Source organism: Marmota flaviventris, chromosome 5 (genome assembly GCF_047511675.1).
Source record: "Marmota flaviventris isolate mMarFla1 chromosome 5, mMarFla1.hap1, whole genome shotgun sequence".
In the NCBI taxonomy this organism is placed as follows: domain Eukaryota; kingdom Metazoa; phylum Chordata; class Mammalia; order Rodentia; family Sciuridae; genus Marmota; species Marmota flaviventris.
This window is the reverse complement of record NC_092502.1, coordinates 33,034,576-33,055,663: the sequence shown is the minus strand read 5'-3', so window position 1 is coordinate 33,055,663 and position 21,088 is coordinate 33,034,576. Positions and strand designations below refer to the sequence as shown.

General features: G+C 34.9%; 1 protein-coding gene across 2 annotated transcripts in view; it reads left to right on the top strand.

The window, feature by feature from the left end:
• The window catches only part of Rad50 (RAD50 double strand break repair protein), a 98,471-nt gene that overhangs the window by 30,720 nt on the left and 46,663 nt on the right, over window positions 1–21,088 (top strand). For both annotated transcript variants that reach the window (XM_027949635.2, XM_071612101.1), the window contains 8 exons: window positions 5,466–5,655; window positions 6,183–6,309; window positions 6,750–6,943; window positions 8,784–8,894; window positions 9,377–9,469; window positions 9,543–9,656; window positions 18,258–18,385; window positions 19,923–20,147. In XM_027949635.2, coding sequence (XP_027805436.1) covers window positions 5,466–5,655; window positions 6,183–6,309; window positions 6,750–6,943; window positions 8,784–8,894; window positions 9,377–9,469; window positions 9,543–9,656; window positions 18,258–18,385; window positions 19,923–20,147 — 1,182 coding nt within the window. The remainder of the gene's footprint in view (window positions 1–5,465; window positions 5,656–6,182; window positions 6,310–6,749; window positions 6,944–8,783; window positions 8,895–9,376; window positions 9,470–9,542; window positions 9,657–18,257; window positions 18,386–19,922; window positions 20,148–21,088) is intronic.

Below are 21,088 nucleotides of genomic sequence, written 5' to 3'. Positions count from 1 at the left end.
GAGATAGGAAGAAGAATATGAAGAGTAGAGATTTTGGTATGACTTAGTTAAAAGGAGAAAAGGGAAATCATAACCATGTATGCACAGGAAGAGCAGTAGGACCTATGCTGCAACTGAAATGTTATTTGATGTTTGGGAAATTATTTGTAGGAATTGATTCTCATAAGTTGGGAAGATAGGGCTACATTATATTCAGGCCTAGTTATAACATTGTTTCATAAGTTATAAAGAATTATCTTCAGGGATTTAATAAAATATATATTTTAGGGAAGTTGAGTGGCTTGGGATAAAAAATATCTGGAAGCAGAAAAACTAGGAGACTGTACTGTCTAGGAAAATCAAGGAGAATTTCAGGAAAAAAGAGGAGGAGAGGTCTAAGAAGATGTGTTTTGTGGCAGCCAGCTGTTAAAGGTGGTCCCCAATGGACTATGCTTCCTGGTATTCATGTGTCCTCTCCTCTCATGATGTTGCAGGTTTAATCTGTGTAACCAGTAAAATGAGACAGAAGTAATAGCATATCCCTTCCAAGATTAGGTTACCTAAGGTGTTATGGCTCCTGTTACCCCACCCTTTTCTGGGAGAAGGTAGTGGCCATGTTGTGAACATTTCCTGTGGAGAGGCCCATATGGCAAGAACCTACAGCCTTTGAACAAGTAAGTTTGGAAGCAGATTTTTGTAGCATTTAGTCCTTAGATGACTGCATCCTTGGCAGACAGCTTGACTATACTTTATGAAAGACCCTGTGTCAGAAGCATATTTCCTTATCCCATAGCTGTGAGAAATAATAAGTGTTTTATGCTGCTAAGTTTGAGGTTATTTTATTATGCAATAATAGGTAACTAGTATAAGCATCAGTTCAGTGATGCCACAGAAAAAATTTGATAAGGAGATAGAGCAGTAGTTCAAGACCCTTCTCAGAGTAAGGTACCTGTCTTATTATTGTTTTGTCTGCACAATTCCTCATATGTTATAACTTTGATAACTGATAAGTGAAGAACTGTAGGATCTGTTCCACTTACTTATTGCTGCATAACAAACATCCTCAAAACTTAGAGCCTCACAGCAATGATTTTTTTAATGATTTTTCATGATTTTTGTGAAGTGCCCAGGCTCAGCTGAGTGGTTCTCACCTGGGGTCTTTCAGGTGGCTGCAGTCAGAGACTGGCCATACTCATCTCAAGGCTCAACAGGGCTAGACATTCAAGACAGTTCATTCCTGGCAGCAGTGATGCTGACTGCTGGCTGATGGCTACGAGCTCAGCTGGAGCTGTCAAACAGGATGCCTTCACATGGCCTCCACATTGTGTCATTGAACTTTGGCAGCACAGTGGCTGGGCTACCAAAGGAAGTTTTCCAAGTGCAGGTATTCCAAGAGACAGGAAATAAAAGCTGCAAGTCTCAAGATCTGGGCCCCAAACCAACACAGTGACAACTGCTGCCATTTTCTATTGGTCAGGATAACCAAAAGCCTGCCAAGATTAAATCATAGGAGATACTCTTCCTCTCAATGGGAGGAGAGTCAAAGAATTTGTGACTGACTTTAATCTACCTAGTAACCTTAGATCTATAGCAGCACCTTGTGCCATTCTGGTCACCACACAGTAAGAGAAGAAGCTGAGGCTGGGATTGTAGCTCAGTGGTAGAGCACTTGACTAGCATGTGTGAGGCACTGAGTTCACTTCTCACCACCTATATAAATAAATAAATAAATAAATAAATAAATGTTCCTTGACAGCGTAAAAAAAAAGAACCTGAAGTAAGAAAAGTTCCAGAAGAAACACTAAAAAGAGACCAAGGTGTTACAGGGCTTCTAAGTGAAAACATGGTGAAACCATTTTTATTAAAAGTACTAAAACATGAAAACCAAAAGAGCAAGCTAATGTTTGCTCCTAGATTGTTTTCCTCCAGTGGGATGTCATCCTGGAGAATAATGGGATTAGTATCTATGAGAGAGGGCTTTCTCTCTCCAAGGAAATAACATTATGAAAGATCTGGGCCTTAATTTTCCCCATATAAAGTGAGGGGGTTGACTTAGATGACCATTAAGTTTTTTTCCAGCTCTGGTTGTATAGGATACTACTATTATATGCCTCCTGGGTCAGCATCATTTTTGAGATTGATTTGTCATCGTCATTTAGAGAGTTATTTATTGGTGAAATAGCATATAAAGTGAGGATAATTATTGATGTTGAAGTAATGAAATAACAAGAAAGGTTATATTTATCAGATACCATTTGTCAGCCAGTACATACTTAATAGATATTCTTCTGGGGCACTGGTAATGCAGCAGTAGACAAAGTAGACAAAGTCCCTGCCCTCATGGAGTTTATATGCTAGTAGGGAAAAGACAGTAAACAAATAAGTAAATATACAGTGTACTGGTGATGATCAGTGCCAGGAGAAAAGAACAGTAGGATAAGGGAATACCAAGTGGATAAAGGGTGATGGGAGGGAAGTTGCTGATGAAGGTAGCTTTTGAGTGGATACTTCAGAGAACTGAGGGAGCCAGGTACACATTTGCCCAGAGCAAGAACATTTCAAGCAGCATAAAATCTCTGCAGCATGCTTGACCTGACGGCTAAAGAAAAAGTAGTGAAAGATGAGCTTAGAAGGAGTAGTAGGAGACCAAATTATGCTTCTCTTCTTTGGAGAAAATAATATTTTCATTTAAAGCCCTACACTTAATTTGAGACTGCCATTGTGAATGAAATCTTAGCTGAAAATACATCTGTTTATCATTTTATCTAGTAATGACTCAGGTTCATTTATTATAGAGCCTCATTTAAATAAAAACTCATCTAACATTTTCCATTGCTCCCAAAGTTTTTTCCCCCGCTTTATTATCATACTTTTGTGGGCCCTTTTATGTACAATGCCTTTGGAACTGTCAAAAATAGGTGAATTGGGGCTGGGGATGTGGCTCAGGCGGTAGCGCGCTCGCCTGGCATGCATGCAGCCCGGGTTCGAACCTCAGCGCCACATACAAACAAAGATGTTGTGACCACTGATAACTAAAAAATAAATATTAAAAAAAAATTAAATAGGTGAATTGAGTTTCTGGGGAAAAAGAAAAAGAAAAAAAAAAACCCCAAGGGGCTGGGGATGTGGCTCAAGCGGTAGCGCGCTCGCCTGGCATGCGTACGGCCCGGGTTCGATCCTCAGCACCATATACAAACAAAGATGTTGTGTCCGCTGAAAACTAAAAAAAATAAATATATATAAAAAAAAAAACCCAAAATAAGTTTTAAATGTCTTACCATAAAAAATAATAGGCAAGGAGATAGATATGATAAATTGATTTAATCATTCTACCTTGTATGCCTATGTGAAAACATTGCATAGCTCATAACTATGTGTATTAATTATTTGTTGAAATAATATTAATAAAAATTGTGAACCAGGAGAAAAATGAATAGCGGAAATAAAAAATTAAAAATTCATAAAAATGAAAATAACTCAAGAGAACCCTAACAGATCTCAGTAGCCCATTCTCCAGGGAAGTTTCTTTACTTTTTCTTAGAACAGTTATTTTAGCATCTTATATCTATTATCAAAAAAGAACAGACCAAGCGGAGTGTGGGGGGACACAATTGTAATCCCAGTGACTTAAGAAACTGAGACAGGAGGATCACAAGTTCAAGGCTAGCCTGGGGAACTTGGCAAGACCCTGTCTCAAAATTTTAAAACTAAGAGGAATAAGGATATATTGTAGCTCAGCAGTAGAGCACCCCTGGGTTCTGTCACCAGTACCAGCAGGGAAGAATTGGGACACCAAAATCTGCACCTCATTGATAAAGGGCTGTGTGTGTGTGTGTGTGTGTGTCTGTGTCAGTGTGTGTGTGTGTAAATATAAAAAATGTATGCCTATAGTTTTTCACAAAGACACCCCAGTTTTGTGAATGCTTGACCTTCATTAGGCTCTCTAGTTGTGTCAGTTTTCAGGTACTGAGAACATAATGTAGGACCAATTGGTCTGATAACAATATTCTGTAAGTAATATAAGTGTGGAATTAATTGCTCCTCACCTGCATACCTTCATACTTACTTACATATAAAATAAGAATACTTAATATTTCTGTGATATTAAAAAAAAAGATCTGTTACCACATATCAATTCAGGTTCACATTTCTTGGTCATATCACAGTACACATTATTTTTTAACCATTGTATGATTACAGTATGTAAGAGCCAGCCCTTGAGTTTCTGGGTTTTCTTTTCCTTTATTAAGATTCCTGTTAGCAATTACTTTATTATATCACTTTAACTTACTGTACTAATTTTAAATAAGAATTTGGAATTTTTCTGAAATAAACTTTATTTTTTAAAAAGATTTAATACAAGTTCTATTGCTTCAGAGGTGTTCACAAAAAATATGTATGGAGCCAGTACCTGTCTTAGAGGCAGCAGTTCATTAGTGACAATGAAAAGGGTTGACAGTTTTTATATCTTTAACCTTTGTAGTATTTGGCTGAATGGCTGGCTTCTTTCCTTCCTCTCTGTAATTTTTTAAAAAATTTAAATTTTGAAATAATTTTCTACTTAATGGAAAACTTGTAAAAATGGTATGGAGAATTCACATAGACCCCTCGCCCAGCTTCTCCTGATATTAAAAATTTACGTAATCATAACACAATTTCAAAATCAGGACTTTAATTTTACTAAATAACAAGTCATATTTGAATTTTTTTTTCTAGTACTCTTCTTTTTCTGATTCAGGATACAACCCAGGATCCTACATTGTATTTAGTTGTTATTTCTTCTAAGGCTTCAGCAGTCTATAATAGTTCATCAATCTTTCTTTGTCTTTTATGACCTTGACACTTTTTTTTTTTTGGTACCAGGTATTGAACCCAGGGATCAGGGATGCTTGACCACTGAACCACATCCCAGCCCTTTTTATTTTTTATTTTGAGACAAGAGTCTCACTAAGCTGCTTAGGGCCATACTTAGTTGCTGAAGCTGGCTTTGAATTTGTGGTCCTCGTGCCTCTGCCTCCTGAGTCTCTGGGATTATAGGTGTGCGCCACTGCAACGAGCTGACCTTGATATTTTGATGAGTATGGTCAGTTAATTTGTAGGTTCTTTCTCAGTTTGGCAGGCAACCCTAGTAATAATTATTGCAAGTAAGATTGGTATTGGTAGTAATGGATACTAAAATCAGTGCACAGAAGTTTGAGAAGCAGAATAGTTACATATTCTCTTTATGACTATTCTAAGATTTTTTATTTACAAAGAGAAAAATAGTAACTTTACAGTGGAGAAACCTGGCTGAGAACCACCTTAGCCAAGTGAATAAGATTAACATCACCAGTATTAAGACTTAGTGACATCAAGTAGCCATTGATATAATGCTTAGAAAAGGAACAACAACATTTGTATGGTATTCTTGCCAAAAATGCATAGCCTCAGTCTAACTACGAGAAAACTTCAGATAGATTGTTTTTAATTGTTTATTTTCTGTTAAGGCAAAGCATAATTGATTTGAAGGAGAAGGAAATACCAGAATTAAGAAACAAACTACAGAATGTCAATAGAGACATACAGCGCCTAAAGAGTGACATAGAAGAACAGGAAACACTTTTAGGTACAATAATACCTGAAGAAGAAAGTGCTAAAGTATGTCTGACAGATGTTACAATTATGGAGAGGTTCCAGGTAAGTTTATTGTAGTATAAGGCAGAATAAAACTTATTTCTTAGTGACACAAATATGAAATGTAAGAGTGTTAAAAATAGTATCTAGTTTTCAGGTATATATATCATGTTTAGAATTCCAGGTAGCCTCAGGGAACATTTGATTGATTTATATTCTTTTTTAAAAAATTTTTATTTATTTTTTTTAGTCATTCATGACAGTAGAATGCATTTTGATATATAATACATACATGGAATGTACATACATCAATCATATTGTCTGTTCTATTCTGCTGCCCTTCCTATCCTCCATACTCCTCCCCTCCTCTCCCATCCTGTCTTGATTTATATTCTTGAGTTTAAATTTTTTATTCATAGATTATAAAAATTAAGACATAATTCTGTGTTCTCATTTTTAGTTAACTTCCTTTTTTTACCTCATTTGAGTTTCTAAAAATTAATTTCGCTTTTATACTATTAAACTGCTTAAAAGCTTTTGAAATACAATGCAATAAATTTCTTTAAGGAAATAACTATTTTGTTCTTAAGATGGAACTTAAAGATGTTGAAAGAAAAATTGCACAGCAAGCAGCTAAACTACAAGGAATAGACTTGGATCGAACTGTTCAACAAGTAAACCAGGAGAAACAAGAAAAACAACACAAATTAGACACAGGTAATATAGTCTATTTCCTCAACCATAAAGATTTCAATATTGCCAACATGTGATTTTATGGTGAATTTTATACCTGTTACATGGACAAATAACTTTCTTCCTTTTAGTCCAAAGTATGTCCATTCTCGTTTTTTGAAAGCATCACTTGTTTGTTCCCTTGCTTTTGAACAACAGATTCTTGGATGGAGGGGAGTGTTGAATGAACTGTACTCTTTCTCAATAACATCTACCCTGGGAGTTTTACCTGTGAATAGTCAGGAGAGGATAGCAAGCAGTTTTGGGAACTGCAGGGGTTCTTTTTATACTTTTGATGCAGTCACTGGAGCCCACAGAAATTCAGCCTTGGTGGATTCCACAGTACTATAAAAACTGAAAGGATGATGCCAATAGTATTTTGTGTGCCCTTTCACTAATCATCATGTCAATATGTTTTTGTGTAGTTTCCAGCAAGATTGAATTGAATCGTAAACTTATACAGGACCAGCAGGAACAAATTCAACACCTAAAAAGTACAACAAATGATCTTAAATCAGAGAAACTTCAGATATCCACTAACTTGCAGCGTCGTCAGCAACTAGAGGAGCAGACTGTAGAATTATCCACTGAAGTTCAGTCTTTATATAGAGAGATAAAGGTATAATAGTTCTTACATGTTTGTTTTTAAAATTAGTTCAAATATATCAAATCATATTTATTGACATAATGACCAGAACTGTAGTTGCCGTGAGGATCAAATGAAAATGTTACAATTTTGTGCTTCCTGAGTGACAGAATTTGTCCTAATAAGTAAAGCTTTCTGGAAAGAGGAGTTTGGCCATGGTAAGAAGTACCAGCTGCTTGGTTAAACAGTGAACTTCATGTTATTGGAAGTAGTCAGGTTGTGGCTAGATTAATCTATATAAAGGTTCCTTCCTGTGTGAGGTATTTGTGTTATCTGTGGATGCTATGTCCATTGTAGACACGTACCATCAGAGCAATGTTTCCATTTGATTCTAGATGTGGTCTCAGACTCCTTACCAATACAGTGTAACAGGCACTGAGTTACCACATGTACTGGAATGCATTTGCCATGCCTAATATAGATTATTCATATCTAAGACTTAACCTACTAAATTATGAACAGTCTAGAAACGTTAACCTAGGTTTTTTTATTTTTATTTTTTAAATATTAATATTATTTTCTTTTTTTGGTACTGGAATTTAATCCAGGGGCATTTAACCACTGATCTACATCCCCAGTCCTTTTTGTTTTTTTATTTTGAGATAGGGTCATGGTAGATTGCTTAGGGCCTTGCTTAGTTGCTGAGACTGGCCTTGCACTTGCAATCCTCCTGCCTTAGCCTCCTGAGTTGCTAGGATTACAGGTGTGCGCCACTGTACCCAGCAGTTTTCATAATTATACATGATCATTCAGTAAATACTGAATAAATTACTGAATCCATTTATCACTAATCACTATAAATTTTTTTTAGTTCTTAAACAATTTTGAATACAGATTATCAGAGGCTTAGAATATAATGTAAAAATAGTATTACTTTGCATTTATTATTTTTTTACTCCTTATAAATCACTTTGATATTAAAACATTCAGTGTTTTAGCCACACTATTGAAACAGATGATTAAAGCTTCTTTTTGTAGTAAAAGAAATGGATATTTTCAAATGTTCCATGAGTTGCCCAAGTTTACGCACCTAATAGGAGGCAGCATTGATTTTCAGATATGTCTTCTTATACTGAAGACATTTGACCTCCCACTACACCATACCACTTTTCACTATGAGAAAATACACCTACAGTGAAGTAATCCTAAATATTATGTCTGTCTTTATAGGTTTAGTAGATATTTCAGGATCATAAGGTGGTTGAGAGTCATTTTTTGAATAGTGGTTATTATATAAATATGTTGTACAGATGTTCCAAGGATAAATAATGGGGACTTCTGATCAGTAAAATAGTTTATTACTTGAAAACTCCCTTCCTTTCACATACCAACATGAGTATACTTTTATTACCATATAATAGCCACTTAGCAGGCTTAAGTGTAAGGACAAAAGTGGTTTTGCCGTGATAGTCCCATGTATAAGAGAATCGTGAACCAAATGAGCTTTTTTTTTTTCCTGTTTTCTGATCACACAGAGCTGACATCAGCCCGTATTAAACTCATGAAAATGCATGCCTGAAGCCACATAATAATAGAATGGGGAGCACACAGCCTCAACCAAGAATCAAGTCAGTGACTGAGGCAGTGTTGCATAGTGGTTAAGAGAATAAACTCTGTAGCTAGATTGGGTTAAAATCTTGGCTATATCATTTACTGTTTTAACCCTGGACACATTTTTCTCTGTGCCTGAAATAAAAGGATGAAAATAGTGGTAACTTTCTCATAGGGTTGTCAAAAAGAGCAAATGAGTTGACTTTAAAGCCTGGCACATAAAAAGGGCATTTATTAAGATTTCTACTTTTTGTTTTTTTAGGATGCTAAAGAGCAGATAAATCCTTTGGAAACAACACTGGAAAAGTTCCAGCAGGAAAAAGAAGAATTAATCAACAAAAAACATACAAGCAACAAAATAGCACAGGATAAAGTAAGATTTCATTTATGTATTTATTTAAAAAATATCTTTATTAAACTTAGATTTACAGCCCTATCATTTCATGTGAAATTAAATAGCTTGATAAGATTAATAGTATTTTCAGATTCATTATATATATGTATATTATTTTTAAGAGGAGGAGAGGTACTAGGGATTGAACCTAGGGCTTTGTACATGTTACGCAGGTCTGTACTATTGAGTTAAATCCACAAATAACATTGATATTAGAGATACTTGTTAGAATAAGAATTAAAATTTAAAATATTTTGCCTCTTGATCTAAAATAGAAGTTAAAAATTGAGACTATTTAATCCATTCCCATTGGTAATAAAAGGACTTACTTAAGATCATAAAATTTTATAGTAGTGGAAGTTGGAACTGAAGATTCCTACTTCCAAGCCACTGTTTCACTGTGCTACTTATTAAGTGTCCTGGTCCCAACTAGTATAAATTTAATAAATACTTTTCCACAGCTGAATGATATCAAAGAGAAGATTAAAAATATTCATGGTTACATGAAAGACATTGAGAATTATATTCAAGATGGAAAAGATGACTATAAGAAGGTAATTTAAAACTTAAAATTATTTATTTAGTTATTTTTGTTTCATGCACTTAAAAGTTTTTCTTTTTTTGTAGCAAAAAGAAATTGAACTTAATAAAGTAATAGCTCAACTAAGTGAATGTGACAAAAACAAAGAAAAGATAAATAAAGAAATGGGAATCATGAGACAAGATATTGATACACAGAAGGTAGGTCTTTTTTGCTGATGGTATCACGTAAACATTCTTTTCTCTAGTTTTATTATAATAGAAGATCCCATTGATCCCATACAAACAGAAGGCAATTGTAATTACATGTTCTTTTTGTTGTTCTTTATTTTTCATTTTTATTTTCAATAAAAGGCCCAACTGGTAAATTTTTAAACATGAAGACAGAAGATTAAGTGTCCTTCTCCTCCTAATTCCCAGTTTAATTTCTAGATGTCTTTATTGTTGCAATTTCTTATTTGCTCTTAAGTTTTTTATTCATATACCAGAGATAGAAGGATAGATAAGTTTAGATTTATTTATATGTATGTTTAAATTTACTTTGACAGATGGGATCATACCATTTATTTATTCTGTACCTTTTTTTAACTCACAGAATTTGATCTTCCATGTGAACTTACAGATATATCACTTTCTTTTTAATGATTAAAAAATGTCCCATTTTGTGTATGTACTGTAACTTGATGACTTCTTTCCTTATTTTAAACTCTATAGCAGTGAATATTCTTCTATGTGCATCTGTATGTTGTTTTTATTCTAACATATCTTTGGGTAGGATAAATTCAGAAAAGAGGGATTAAAGTCTAATATATTCCTTTTGGGGGCAGGGTACTGAGGATTGAACCCAGGAGTACTTTACCACTGAACTATATTCTGAGTCCTTTTTTATTTTGAGACAGGGTCTCATTAAGTTGCTGAGGGTCTAAGTTAGGGAGGCTGACCTCAAACTTGCAGTCCTCCTGCCTAGCCTTCTGAGTCACTGGGATTATAGGTGTGCACCACGATACCTGGCTTTAGTGTATTCTTTAAAGTTATTTTTAAGGGGGATTAGGACCTGCCTCTTTTAGGGTAATATAGAAGTCAGTATAGCTAAGAACCTTAGTTGGACAATCCCTGCTTTGTTATGGAGTTAGTGTGTTGAGCTCCATGTAGCTGTGAGGTGAAAATCCCGTAGTCAGAATCATCCATAACAGTCATATCCAATGATATTAAATATAGCTTAAGTCAGTGTCCAATTTTATATTACTCTGCTCTGTTCATTCTGTTTCTATGTGGTGTCTTTTTTTCCCTTTTATTTCACAGGAAATTCACTAATAATTTCCTTGTTTCATTTCTTGAGTCAAAAAACTTAAGATCATTAATGTATTCTTTCTGAAGGATTCATTGTTATATGTGGTAACATAAGACTTCTGTCATGCATTAACTGCAGATCATGCAATACAATCACATGATTGATACCATAATTTGAATTGGCTTTTTAAATTTTATGCTCTGAGAGTGCTATTTCACTATATTGACAATATTTTGACTTAGTTACTATATTGAATTGCTTATACAGGTAAGGGAAGATGTTTGTGTACCATCTTGAACTATTGCAGTCCTAAGAAAAATATTGAATTTATGGTTTAACCTGGGGTAATTTTTACCCTTAAGAGTCCTTAGAAAACTCTGGCCTTAACATTCTGGTCTATGCATGGCCTAACATTTTTTACTTTTGTTCTCCTTAAGCACAGCTGAAATAAGCCACCATTTAAAAAAAAAAAAAATACTAAGGGAGAATGATAAAAAATAATTTAAAAAATGAAAAATATATTACCAAGGGTTGCACATCCCTATCCAGTTTTGATTGATATGAACAGAATTAACATAGAGGGATTTTGCCTGTGTGTGAGATTTATTGGATTTACTTGGGCTAACTCAAGGGCTGGCACATATCTCTGGCAATTTAAATATCTGTTTTTCTCAAAACCCTCTATGCCTTTTGGTTTCTGCCCCCATAGACTTCCATCATTCACTCCTTCATACAAGGAGAATGAAAAATAAAAGATAAGTTTTGTGAGGACCAAAAAAAAGTTACCTGTGAGGGAAAATATTTATAATATTAAGTCATTTCACAATTGATTTCCTTTTTCACTTATTTCTCTATTAAGGAAATCAATTTCTACAACGTAATTAAAACCACATAGAGATACTATCTTCAGCATGTCTTAGGCAGCCATGGTTGTTAATGTTATGGAAAACTGCATAATTTTTCTGTTCCCATATTTTAAACAAAAATTTCCATTTGATTGTTATAATCACTTGGTTATAAATGATTAAAAATCTTTGAAGATTATCCAGATCAGCTTTCTTCTGAATCTCTGACTATAACAGGAATTTCAAATACCAGTCAAAGGTAAATTGGTGACCTCATAAATGCCAAATACATTATATATTTATGAATTGTGTATTACAAAGAACTTAATTATCACTAGTTTATATATGGGTTGACTATATAAAATCACAATCTATACAGCTCCCTGCCTCTCTGTATGTATATACTTATATACAGACATATTCAAAAACTTAATATTTACCAATCTGTGATCTTTTTCAAATTGGTGGTCTGAGCTTAGTGAATCTGATGGCATCAGTTTTCTTTGTAACCTGCCTTATTAACAGAAATTATTTACAAACTTAGAAATAGTAGAGCATTGTCAAATACATATTCAGTTAAGGTGAAAACAAAGTGATATAAGGACAAGAAGGTAATGAAACCAGGAGAGAAGTGTATAAGTGTGTATAAAGTGTCTGTGTGTATTTATATATATAAATGAAGTCTGGCCAGACATGGTGGCACACACCTGTATCTCAGCAGCTCAGGAGGTCGAGACAGGAGGATTGTGAGTTCAAAGCCAGCCTCAACAACTTAGCAAGGCCCTAAACAACTCATCGAGACTCTGTCTCTAAATAAAACACACTTGGGGAAGAGGGGTGGGTTGGGATGTGGCTCAGTGGTTAAGTGCCCCTGGGTTCAATTTCTGGTACCAAAAAAAGAAAAAGAAAAAGTCTAATATGCTTGCTAAAGATTCTAGTAGTCCATTTAAGAGAGAAAGTCACAATTAGTTAAGATTTCACCTTTTATCAAAGCTAAGAGAAACAAGTTCCCTCGACTAAGATCAGAGAAAAATGTCTCTGTTCCTCTGAAAAGAGGACTCTGTGTAGACTAATAACAACTGTGTCTTTTAACAAACTTAATTGGGCTTTTATTTTAAACGTGTCAGCATCAGCTCTTGAGGAGGAGGTTCTAGAGAAAGTGATGTGATTGAAACTTAAAATAACATGTTACAGTGTTTTGAAAGCAGTGATTCTTAGCTAGGGCCACCCATCAAAATCATCTGGGTTCTTCCACTCTTAGGCATTGAATCAAGAAATTGAAAACATATGTTCCCATGAAACTGGTACAAGAAATGTTCTTAGCAGCATTATTCATAGCCATCAAAATGTGGAAGCGACCCAAATGACTATCAGCTGATGAATGGATAAACATAATGTAGTATATGACTGTAGAGGGATATTTTTCAGTTATAAAAAGGAATGATGTATTAGTATCTTCCATGACATGAACCTTTAAAACATTATGCTAAGCAAAAGAAGCTAGTCTCAAAAGACTACATATTGTATAAATGTATTTATATATGAAATGCCCCAAATATGGCAACATTCCCTGCGGTGGTCAGCCAGCTACCTATTGGCAGTTTGATTATATTGGACCACTTCCAGCATGGAAGGGACAGTGCTTTGTCCTTACTAAAGTAGACATTCTGAATGTGGATTTGCTTTCCCTGCAAGTAATGCTTCTGTCAAGATTACCATCTACGGGCTTAGAGAATTCTTTATCCACCATCATGGTATTCTGCACAGTACTGCCTCTGACCAAGAAACTCATCTTACAACTAAAGAATTATAGCAGTGGGCTCCTGCTTATGGAATTCAGTGGTTTTTAACATGATCCTCATCATCCTGAAGCAGCTGACTTGATAGAACTTTGAAATAATCTTTGGAAGATGCATTTATAGTGCCAGCTAGGTGACTTTGCAGGATTGGGGCATGGTTCTCCAGAAGGCTGTCTGTGCTCTTAAAAAGGGAACAATTTATGGTACCATTTTTTTTTTTTTCCTGTAGCCAGGATTCATAGGTCCAGGAATCAAGGGGTAGAAATGGAAGTAGCTGACCCTTATCCTTAGTGACCACTAGCAAAATTTTTGCTTCCTATTCTCCTGACTTAACGTTCTGCCAGAGAGAGGTATCCTGCTACCAGGAGACAGAACAGTCATTTCACTGCACAGGAAGTTAAGATGGCCACCCTGTCACTTTGGGCTCTTTATTTCTCTGAGTCAACATATACAGAAGAAAGTTACAGTACTGGCTGTGGTGATTGATCCTAACAAGGGGAAATTGGACTACTGTTCCATAGTGAGGGTAAGGAATAGGATGTCTGGAACACAGGAAATCCTTTTAGGGTATCTCTTAATCTTACCATGCCCTATGATTAAGGTCAAATGGAAAAGTGCCACAACCCGTTTCACTCAGGACTATGAATGGCTCAGACTTTCAGGAATGTGAAGATTTTGGTCACCATACCAGGTAGAGAACCATGGTCAACTCTGAGCAAAAAGAATAAATAATGGTAAAAAGAATAAGAGAAGGAAGTTTTGAATGCCAACTATTACCATGTGACCAGTTACAGAACCAAGAACTCTAATTGTCATAAACATTTTCTTCCTATTTTGTTAATAATATGTTTGTATGTGTGTGTGTGTGTGTGTGTATATATATATATATATATATATATATATACACACACACACACAGTCAAGCGTCACTGAATGATGGGGATAAATTCTGAGAAATGGGTCATTAGGCAATTTCATTTTTGTACATATATCATAGAACATATTTGCATGAACTGAGATAGCTACATCATTACAAGGCAATACAATCTTATCATATGTGGTCTATCATTGATCAAAAGGTTGTTATTTAATGTGAGAATATACTATTAATTTTACAACATAGGGCTGGGGACATGGCTTAAGTGGTATAGCGCACTCGCCTGGCATGCGCAGACACTGGGTTCAATCCTCAACACCACATAAAAATATAATAAAGATATTGTGTCCATCTAAAACTAAAAAATAATAAAAAATATTTATATCATATTATTCAAGTTATGGGATATCAGGACAGGAATAATATTACCCAAAGACTTTACCTCCTTGTAAAGTCTCTGGGGAATAGATTTAGTGAGTTTTCAACTGAATATAGGATAGTTGTGCCTTGTTAGGCAGAACTATAATCTTGTTGTCTTTATTTGGAGCTATGAAAGTATAGTTTAAGGAGATATGTTTGGATGCCAAGTTGAGAAGGGGTGGGGTTCTGATGGTTAATTTTAGGTGTCAGTATGACTGAATTAAGGAATACCTAGAGAACTGGCAAAATGTTACCCCTGAGTATGTTTGAAGGTGTTTCCAGAGTTGATTGGTCTGTGAGTCAGTGGACTGAGTATGGAAGATCTGCTCTTAGTGTGGATGGACACAATCCAATTAGCTAGAGACCTGAGGAGAACAACAGCAACAAAAAAAAATCCTCTTTCTTTCTCTGGAGCTAGGCTACTCTTCTTCTTCTGCCATTGAATATGAACTCTGGGCTCTCTGGCCTTAGGACTCTGGTTGTAGACCAATGGCCCCCTGGGTTTTCAGACCTTTGGCCTCCCACTGAGAATTATACCATTGGCTATTCCATTGAGCTCCCTGGTTCTGAGGCTTTACTCTTCAACTATGCCATCTTCCGGCATCCCAGGGTCTCCAGCTTGCTATCATGAGATTCCTCACCCTTCATGACTACACAAGCCAATTGCCCTAATAAATCTCTTCTCATGTATCTATTCCTATATATCCTATTAGTTCTGTCTTTGGAAAGACCTAATACAGCAAACTACCTGCATAATGTATCATCTGAGCTAACTGATTAGGGTTGCTATTTTTTTAATGTTATTTTATTTTTTACACCTTTATTTTATTTATTTATTTTTATGTGGTACTGAGGATCAAACCCTGTACCTCACGCATGTGAGGCAAGTGTTCTACCACTGAACTATAACTGCAGTAGAGTTGCTGTTTAAGAACTGGGAAAACTAATAATATTTGTTTACATGCTTATTTAAGCCCTACTAAATTTAATCCTAAGAATAAAATTATTTGAAAACTAGTAATCTGCCTCCCTTATTTTTCAAATGAAGGGCAATATCAAAGGGCATGAAGGTGATCTGACTTGACCAAGGGTACACAAGTAGCAACAGATTTAGAACTTGACTGTACATTGTCAAATTTCTAGTGTAGTGAAAAACAGTACTGGTATACTATCACTGTATCTGGTTTTCTTTCCTCCCTTTCTCTGATATTTTTTAAGATATAATTGGAATTTTCACAGCTTAGAGTTAAAAGGATAAATTTGACCCAGAAGGCTTTTACTCTCAATTATTGAGCCAAGCACTGTACTGATTACAGACACTAACTTAAGTAACCTTCACAATAGCTCATTACATGTTACAAGCAAACTGAGGTTCAGAAAAGTTAAACTAATCTGTCCAAAATTATTGTGTTTAAAAGTTATAGTACCAAAATTGGAGCCTAAGTATACCTGACTTCAAAGCCTATGTTTTTGGGGAGTGGGAGCGGTGGGCACTGGGGATTGAATTTAGGATCACTCAACAACTACCCATATCCCCAGCCCTATTTTGTATTTTATTTAGAGACGGTCTCACTAAGGTGCTTAGCGCCTCGCCCTTGCTGAGGCTGGCTTTGTGCTGGGGATCCTCCTGTCTCAGCCTCCTGAGCTGGGATTACAGGCCTGCACCACCATGCCCAGCAAAGCCTCTGCTTTTTAACTACTGAACTATATACTGTCTTTCAAAGCTAAATAGTAATAGAAGCTGACCTAAAAGAAAGAAATGCCTGCTTTCCTGGTGATCATGCAGGTAAATAGACCACAAACATCATTTTTTTGCCAGAAATCAGTCTTACCTAACATGTGATAGCACTTTAACCCCAAGAGTCCTTTCATGTAGTTATGAAAGCAGATTTAGGTATTACATAGTATCAGATGAAAACAGGCATCGAGGCATTGGGACATTTTCTTTTTCCTAATGAGGAAATGTAGTATAGTTTCCCATGGAAGGAAGAGCTTTAAGGAGGTGTAGCAGCTAATTACAGTGCTATAGCAGCTACCTATAACTACATATGGTGGTTGTCTCAGCCTCAGAGAACTTTTAAAACCATGTCATTCTAGCTACCTTTGCTTATAATATTGCCATTAGCAAAATTGTGTCTATTTATAATATTTTCAGGAAAGTTGAAAGTAGCCTTAAATTTTTGAAAGTTTTTAAAAAACATAAAAATGGTGATTTCTAGATAGTCAAGGCTGGACATGAACATTGAGCATGTGAGAGAAATCCTTAACTTCCCTTCTTGCTCCTACCTGCCTTTCTCCCTGACCTTCATTGTTGGCAGTAAGGTATTACCAAAAATCTGACCTTCCCTCCTTGGCTTCCTGCATCACTGAGTTTTACTCAGCTGCAAGGGCTATTATTAGATATCCCACTTTAATATTTGAGAAGTTCTGACTGCAAACTCAGGTTAAATTTTACACATGTGGATTATGGGGGCCAGACCACCATTGTTTCTGCAAGATTTTTTTTTTTTTTTAATTCCAAAGAGTCAAGTTATAAATTCCTTACTAGTGTTTATCTCTTGACAATATAATTCATTATATACACACCAGGAAAGCTACTGGGAAAATTTTTTTTTGCTGCCATTACTAAGGGATTATCCTTTTTAAGGAGTAGTAGCAGGTAGTTTTTACAAATTCAATTCAATAGCCAGGAATATATCAAGAAGTTTGTAGACAAACACTACTTTTATGGCACCTCTTACTGCTTGTATGACCATTATAAATTGAGAGTCTCATTTAAAGCACATGAGACCAGAAATCTTTCAGATCTCAGTCTTTTGGATTTGCGATGTTTGCATAGACTTATTTGTTGAGCAGCCCTAATCCAAAAAATCTGAAATGCTCCAAATTCATGGTAGATGCTTACACTGTTTTTGTAAACTTGAAAGCAGAGGTTGTATCTGACGTATACTTATAGAAGCTAATAGTCTTGGCACATGATAAGTATAGGGAGATTTCAGCAGTAGCAGTGATCTCTTATGATTTTTTAAAATTAGACTTATTTTTAACTGATACCATAGAGACACTAAAATTGTACATATTGATGAGTCTTACTATCTTTTAGATCAACAGGTTCCATCATAGAGTTTCTGGACATGATGTGATTCACTGGAATGTAGATATTAACTGTGTAATTTTTTATTTCATCATATTAAATTCCTGTTTTATATATGTTTTGATGAACATATTCAATAGCATTTTTAACCAAATACTTCATAAGTAAACAAGTACACAAAGATATATGCTCATATCATTTGTTATGGGACCACCCAGTCAAATAGGAAAATAACTTTACATCATGGTCAGGAAAGGGCAGTAAAATCTACATTACAGATGTCCGTCCTGTGACTGTTAGCCATCTAGATTAGTATAGGCCTAGAGATAACTTCACACTGGTTAGTTCTCCCTTTGTCCAATTTAACATGATTCTAAGTAAGGCCGAATTAGCACTACCTGTTGGCATGTTTCTGTTATGTATCTCCTGTTTATAACTTGATTATTTTCATTAACTGACTTAATATTTATATTTAGATACAAGAAAGATGGCTACAGGACAACCTCACTTTAAGAAAAAGAAATGAGGAACTAAAAGAAGTTGAAGAAGAAAGAAAACAGCATTTGAAGGAAATGGGTCAAATGCAGGTTTTACAAATGAAAAAGTGGGTTTTTAAAAATAGTTCTTAGTTTAAATAGAGGTCTTTATTATTGTAATGTAAGGAAATTAAATAACTATTTTGTGGAAGAATTTAAGCCTCAGCTTAATATTCTTGGAGACTTAAAGGAAGGTGGACACGGTTTTTATATCTTATAGCCTTAAAAATTGAATTACTGAAAAGTAATATAAAATTGATAATCATACTGCGGGAAGGGACAGTAATTAGTATTATCCCAGGTCCCCAGACTTCTTCTGACCTACTGCACAGACTAGTGGTACTGAGCACACAGAATATACAACTATGGGCCCTACCTGGCTTATAACTTGTACAGTCCATGATATTGCCAGTGGAGTTATTTCCAGAGCAATTTGCCAATGGAGACTTATGTCCTGGTTATAATTTTGTGCCCACTAGAACATTTTGAGTGTATGTGAAAGAGAGGGAGAGAGAGAGAGAGAGATTAGCCAGACTCTTCCTTCATTTGGTATTATTGGTATTTATTGTGGGTGCTTCCTTCCTGGTACAACAGAAAATATTTTGTTCCTTCCTTCCCTGCATTAAAGTTAACTTAAGAATTCTCAAAGAAGCTGTTTGATTCTAAAATACTAGGAAGGTGTAAAAGATTGTACTTGCCATTTTTAACCTCCTCAACAGCTTTAATCGAGGTCTCATTTATTTATTCAGTTCTTCCTTGTTCATTTTCAGAAATCTGAATCAAAGAATGCTTAGGATTTTCTAAAGGATATAGTAAAAGTGAAGTTTTAATTTAATTTATACAATCTAACAAGTGGTTAAGTACTTGGTTTATCTATTCAAAATTTCTTTGAGATAGCGAAGACCATACTGGAAGAGCTTATTATCTTCGGCTTCTTCATTTTTTATGGATTTGGACACCAAGACTCAGAAAAGTCACAGAAAAAATTATGATGAAAACCAAGAATATGACCCCAACATCCCTTTAGCTCTCAAACCTCAGCTCTAACACAGTGATATTAGTGCTTTCTCTGGCAAGTTGGAAAAGGAAAGCTTTTAGAAGGAACTTTAAATGAAATAATTTATTCTTTACTACTAAAGACCCAAACCAGATATTTTAAAAATTTCTGTGATTAGTACTTAATAATGCCTTTTACATTCACTCAGATTTCAAATTCATCTGTTCTTTTTCAAACCTTTCTTCAACTAGGATACAACAGAAATGTCAACAGAATGTACAATCAGGCCAGCTTTCAGATGTCTATAAACTTGAGAGCAATGTCTAGCTCCTAAGAGGATGTTTAATAAATAAACAATTGTTAAATAAATAAAAAATTTTTAAAGTATACATTGAAGCCTGTATAACCTGCTAGATTATCATAAGATTTTGATTATTTTACTTCTTTTTGGTCAGTGTTTCAGTTTTTATACTTGGGTGCAAGAGTAATTTTTTTTTAATAGAGAAGTCTAGCTTTTTAATAAAAATTACTGTAGAAAATTGTTTATTTCAGATAAAACTAGACTGTCTTGGACATATTGTGAACAAAAAAAATTTTCCCTTTTACAGTGAACATCAGAAGTTGGAAGAGAACATAGACAATATAAAAAGAAATCACAGTTTGGCATTGGGGCGACAGAAAGGTTATGAGGAAGAAATTATTCATTTTAAGAAAGAACTTCGAGAACCTCAGTTTCGAGATGCTGAGGAAAAGTATAGAGAAATGATGATTGTTATGAGAACAACAGAGCTGGTAAACAAAGATCTGGACATTTATTATAAGACTCTTGACCAGTAAGTATTAGGCTGGAGATTTTGTTTCCATTGCCATGAATATCAGCTAGCATATTTTAGTCATCTTTCTTCTTTTTAAAATTTATTTTATATATGTCATAGAATAGAAGAATATATGTATGTATGTATACACATATTTACCTAAATTATGAAGTTAGATTATAAAGCATATTAGTATTAAGATGGAATTTTCTACCTCTCCCAACCAATCCAACAACTCTATCATTATCACCAACTGGCCTCCACTTAGATGCACTTCTCTTATCATAACCTTCAATCATCTCCACTTCCTGTAACCAGTGACAAAGATTTTTGCTTTCTCTGCTTTTTAAAAGCTAGGTTTATCATAGGTGTGTTAGTTTTTAAGCTTTGTAAAAATGGCATTATATTCTCAGTACTCACTGGGGATTTGTTTTATTATTTTGTTCTGCTTGTATTTATCCATGTTGCTTATAGCTGTAGCTCATTCATTTGCACTGATGTTCAGAATTTTACTATGAAAATATACCACTGTGTATCTATTCTCCTATAGGGTTTTTCCAGTTCTTTACTAATACAAACTTTGCTGCTTAGAACATTCTTGTCATATCTTTTGGAACAGAGGCATAGTAAAGTTATAAATGTGGCAGTGGGTTGTAGGGTTTGCTCACCTTTATAGTCTCAAATTGTTTCCCAAAATGGTTTTGCTAATTTACACCACTAGCAGTATATAATGCTTTTCATTAATGCATTCTCTTTTATTAGTTTTGTAAATTTCTTAATATTTGCCAATCTGATGGCTAATAAATCACCGTGGTCTTCATTTGCAATCCCCTTATTTATTAATATGTAGTAATTGTACATATTAGTGGGGTTAGTATGATATTTCTGTATATGCATAGAGCGTGCACTAATCAAATCATACATTTTCATGGGGTTAGTGTGATATTTCCATCTATGCA